This window comes from Limulus polyphemus, unplaced genomic scaffold (assembly GCF_000517525.1).
Source record: "Limulus polyphemus unplaced genomic scaffold, Limulus_polyphemus-2.1.2 Scaffold1681, whole genome shotgun sequence".
Classification (NCBI taxonomy): domain Eukaryota; kingdom Metazoa; phylum Arthropoda; class Merostomata; order Xiphosura; family Limulidae; genus Limulus; species Limulus polyphemus.
This window is the reverse complement of record NW_013667291.1, coordinates 202,603-207,467: the sequence shown is the minus strand read 5'-3', so window position 1 is coordinate 207,467 and position 4,865 is coordinate 202,603. Positions and strand designations below refer to the sequence as shown.

The 4,865-nt window shown below is 34.7% G+C and overlaps 1 protein-coding gene across 1 annotated transcript in view; it reads left to right on the top strand.

Moving 5' to 3' along the window:
• LOC106464539 (FRAS1-related extracellular matrix protein 2-like) overlaps nt 1-3,306 on the top strand; it is a 39,112-nt gene extending 35,806 nt beyond the window's left edge. The window contains exons 17-19 of the mRNA XM_022392270.1: nt 1,019-1,171; nt 1,397-1,658; nt 1,728-3,306. Coding sequence (XP_022247978.1) covers nt 1,019-1,171; nt 1,397-1,658; nt 1,728-1,909 — 597 coding nt within the window. The 3' untranslated portion in view covers nt 1,910-3,306. The remainder of the gene's footprint in view (nt 1-1,018; nt 1,172-1,396; nt 1,659-1,727) is intronic.
• The last annotated feature ends 1,559 nt before the right edge of the window (nt 3,307-4,865 follow it).

Here is a 4,865-nt window from a genome sequence, read left to right as displayed (position 1 = left end):
CCCGAGGAATAAAGTCGTAAGAGTCCTTCCTCCAATATTTCGACGTATTTCGAAAAATTTATGTTGCCAACGCACTCCACTAAGCTCGATCTCCCACCAACCCAAACAGCTCCCCAAACCATCACGCTGAAACCACCATGCTTTACAGTTGGCTGCAATCTGTTGAGCCAAAACTCTTGGTGAGGCATTCTCCAGACCCATATCCTTCCACTGTCCGAAAGTTGAGCGAATCTTGATTCGTCTGAGAACAATACGGTCTTCCAAAAGTCCAGCGGCTTGGTCATCATATCACTTGCCCACTTCTTTAGTCTGACTATGTTGGCAGGTCTTAATAAGGTCTTCCGTCTAGCTGCTCTGCAACGATAACCCAATCTCTGGAGAATCCGTTGAACAGATTTTGGGCTCATCCCACCAACTTTGGCCACTTCTGCAGTCGTTAATCTGGGACCCATTTCGATGCTCCTCTTGACAGCCCTTTTTGTCCTCTCTGATGGACCAGGACGACCCGGACACTGCTCAGTTGTTTCCTTGCCGTGTTTCCTGAACTGCACGATGATTATGTTGACTGTCGAAAGCGGGATTCCCAAATTCTGCGAAATTTGCCGCTGACTTATTCCACCATCTGCTTGACCAACTACCCTTCCTCTAACAAAATCTGACAATTCGAGAGAACCTTGAGTTCTAGGCATGTTGTAGCACAAGATAATTAGTGTGCGGACCATATTCCTTTATATAGTGCTCTGTGAACACAAATTAGTTAGCATCAATCAGTTAACTGGCGAAAAATTAGGTGTCTATTTACTTGTGACCACTCCGTGTATGATCAATAACATTAATTGATTTATGAATTATTTCTAAAGGCAATTCAATCATTATCAAAGATTTTTGTAACAAACATTTTGTAAATGATGCATTTGTGTTTATTGAATGATGTATGTTTCTGACCTTAAAGCTTAAATGCATCATTGACCATAGGTTCTGACGTCAGTGTCATGTTTTAACTACTATCTTTATCCAGGACAGAGGCGCCCCCAACACAGCGAAAAGGAATTTCAGAAATGTGCCTTTTAATGCTCGGCTAGCTGTTGACGACCTAGATCCTGAAGTTGATAATTTAAAGAAACAACCTGGAGCTGATGGTTTCCGTTTCGATTCCGCGCCACTATTTCAAGTGAGAGTTAAATATTTCATATATAAAATGAATGATTTCATATATAAATACTTTATAATCTATTTACGTTTATTTTTAGAGTTATATTCGTTGGTTTATTACATAAAAATTACGTAAAATATAGTTTCGCACTCATACGTGTAAATGTGAAAACTATAATGAAAACTAGTTTTTCAAAACTACATTTTACAAATTTCACATATTTTTCATTTTGTTTTGTGCCAGGTGTCGTCTGGTACGCAGTGGTTTGTGCACTGTATCTACACTATCCGTTCTGAGAAGAATGCTGCCAGGGGTATTGGAAAACGAAGTATTCCGCATCATGCCTTACAAAATACAAATCAGGCTCTCTCTCGGCGCAAGCGCGCGTCAAAAGAAATAGATGAGATCGGCAAAGATGGAGTTGGAACTAATATGAACCGAATCCTGCTGGATTACAGGAGTAAAACTGGGATCGTGGCAGTAGAGCAGGAATCGGGTGATACCAGTGTCTATCAAATTGGCACCAACAAAGAAGTTAACCACTCCGAAATTCCTCTGATCCCAGTCGTTGTTGGTGTCACTTGTTCTTTGTTAGTCGTGATTGTCGTTGTCGTCGTTTTAGCCCGCAGAAAACGAACACCTGACACTAAAAAATTCCCGCCTTCCCATGCACCAACAGAGATATCTTCTAACGGTCAGACTCGACTCATAGCACCTCAATATTATACCAGTAGCGGGGATAATACCGAGGTTTAGCGTTTAATAAGAAATTGTACTAGAAGTAAGATGGATTTTGTTTGTTTGTTTTTTTTCTTTCTGGGAAAAAAATCACTATTAAAAATACAATTTATGACAGAAAAAATCCAATAAATATCATAAAATTTAAACTCATCTTTTCTGCACAATAATTAGTGATAAGTAAGGGATGCTGAAAGTTTTGTGCTCCGACAGAAAACATCGATAAAGCTGGATGTTCTATTTGATTGCGTAGGCCTGCTCATTAAATGTCTACCTTACCGTTCTCCGCGTTCATTTTTTTTAATTCTCATTTGTGTAATTAATGTGTGACTTTTTAATATTTTATGAAACAGAACTGTTGGTATTCCTTTTTTTTTTGAAACATATATTTAATCACAGTTTCATTCTGTAACCACATCTTCCGGTGGTTACTGTTTTTTTTTGTTTCGTTTTTCTAAGCATTAATGTTTTTGTGCCACGTTTTGGTTATATGTGATAGTTATGTAAATTTAAAAAATTTCAATAAAAAGTAATTTCAGAATTTATAATAATTTCCAAACCGCATTCTCTGTAATTAAATACTAGATATTTACTGAGTGTTTAGGATCGAACTAATCTAAAATTAATGAATAAAATCAGCCTTACAGAAATAGTTTTTCTGTGTAGTTTTGTATAACGAAAGAGTAATTCGTTTATTTGCTGGTTGAACGTAAGACTAATTCATCTTCAAATGTTTTTCACGACAACTTCATCATGTCTGTATTTCGAGTGTGTTACAATCTTCAGAATTAGCACTGGATTTTGAAGATGAAATTGATATTTTTGTAGGAAAATTCTACCTAACATATGACGAAGATCAACTTGCTGTACTGAGGATTTATCGTTGAAGAACAAATGTTAAACCATTGTCTCCTCAAAACTGGAAAAATGTTCTGAAATGTTCTGTTCAAATAGTATCTGTTTCACATATTTTCCGGTAAATCTGAAAATAACATTTTTTACAGCATTTAATTTCCGTTAGAAATTGAAGAATAAGTTTGTTATGTCAGTGGACTTTTTTTTTTTTTACTAATCATTATGTATTATCAAAAAAGAACAAAATAGCGGGATTTTCATCTGTCGTTTATATATATATATATGTTCGTGTTTGTACTTAAATTCACTGCCACGTTTTTGTGTTGGCGTTTCTTGTTTACGCCATCTTGAAAACTAATAGTTTTAACCTTATTAACCACGCTTTTTTTTTCACTTAACCGCCACCTGTGAACACCTGTATAGAGTTTGAAACTATAGTCGCTGTTAGTAATTATTTCTTATGAGTTTGTAAAACCAATTGTAAGAACTATGTTAATATTGGATAACAACAGTCATTTTTTTAAAAGAAAGATGCTAAATAAAGTGACTTTCTATTTCCACTACCAATGGTTTTGTCGTTCAAGTCAAACGAAAACCAAGTGTGTAAACCTGACAAACAAAACAAGACAGTGATTATAGATCACTAAAGAAGACCAACAAACAAAGTAGGTGAAGGAAATTAATCGTTTCCTAAGTTCGTTCTTCATATCAAACTTTTTATTAGTGAAACGGTTGACAAGCACAACTAAACAATACTTATTTGAAAACTAAAGAAGACAAACAAACAAAATAGGTGAAGGAAAATTCACTGTTTCTTAGGTTTGTTTTTCATATCAGATTTTCTGTTAGTGGTACGGTTGACAAGCACAATTAAACAATATTTTCTTGAAACTAAAGAAGAACAACAAACTAAGTAGATGAAGGAAAATTCATTGTTTCTTAGGTTTGTTTTTCGTATCAGATTTTCTATTAGTGGTACGGTTGACAAGCACAACTAAACAACATTTTCATGAAACTAAAGAAGTACAACGAACAAAGTAGATGAAGGAAAATTCATTGTTTCTAACGTTTGTTCTTCGTATCAAATTCTTATATTAGTGACACGGTTGACAAGCACAACTAAACAATACTTTAGTGAAAACTATAGAAGACCAACAAACAAACTAGGTGAAGGAAAATTCATTGTTTCTAACGTTTGTTCTTCGTATCAAATTTTATATTAGTGACACGGTTGACAAGCACAACTAAACAATACTTTAGTGAAAACTAAAGAAGAAAAACAAGTTAAATACAGGGAAAGGTGATTAAACTATACAAGTTTCACATAATATTTGTGTGCATATATGTTCGTCATAACATTTCTGAATACATTTTATGAAAATTGGCTTTCTCTTCGCCAGTAAACTAAAAAAAATACCCTTATATAACCATTCAGTCTTAGGTATTAACGAGCTCTCAGGCAGGCATGAACTTTGAGCATAATTATTATGAACGTAAAATCTGAACACAACTCAGTACTATACTACGTTTCCTGAGTTTAATTTTAATGCATAGGATGAAAGGGATCAACTTCCATGATTTCTGTTACTGGAATTCAATGTTAACTCGGCCATAGCGGCATTGAATTTTCTGGTAAAATATACAGATAGTCCCTTGTGCAACTGTGTGCTAAAAAAACAACAAAAAAATGCATGGGATATTTCTTGTAAAATTAAGGTTCTCCTATAATTCTGATTTATTTGTATCATCTATGAGCAAGATAAATTCTTTTCTATTCACGGAAAGTTTTTCTTACAAGAAAATCGATCCCACAATGCCTAAATTAACATAATAGATTCCAGTAACAGAGATTATTTCTCTTCTTTCATTCTAGACCAAGAAAACAAAACAAAAATACCCTGTTACGTTTTGCTGTCGTTGTAATGCTACACAATGGGCTATCAGCTTTATGCTCATATGAGGATTGTAGTGATGGAAAGCATTTCAATTGGTTAGTTAACGAACGTCCTCACCTTACTTCTTTACGATACGTGCTTTCTGTATAAGTGTTTATATTGTTTACGATGTCATTTTATCTTCATCTCCTTCTTGTACGATAATGCTTTCCCTGTAAGTGCTA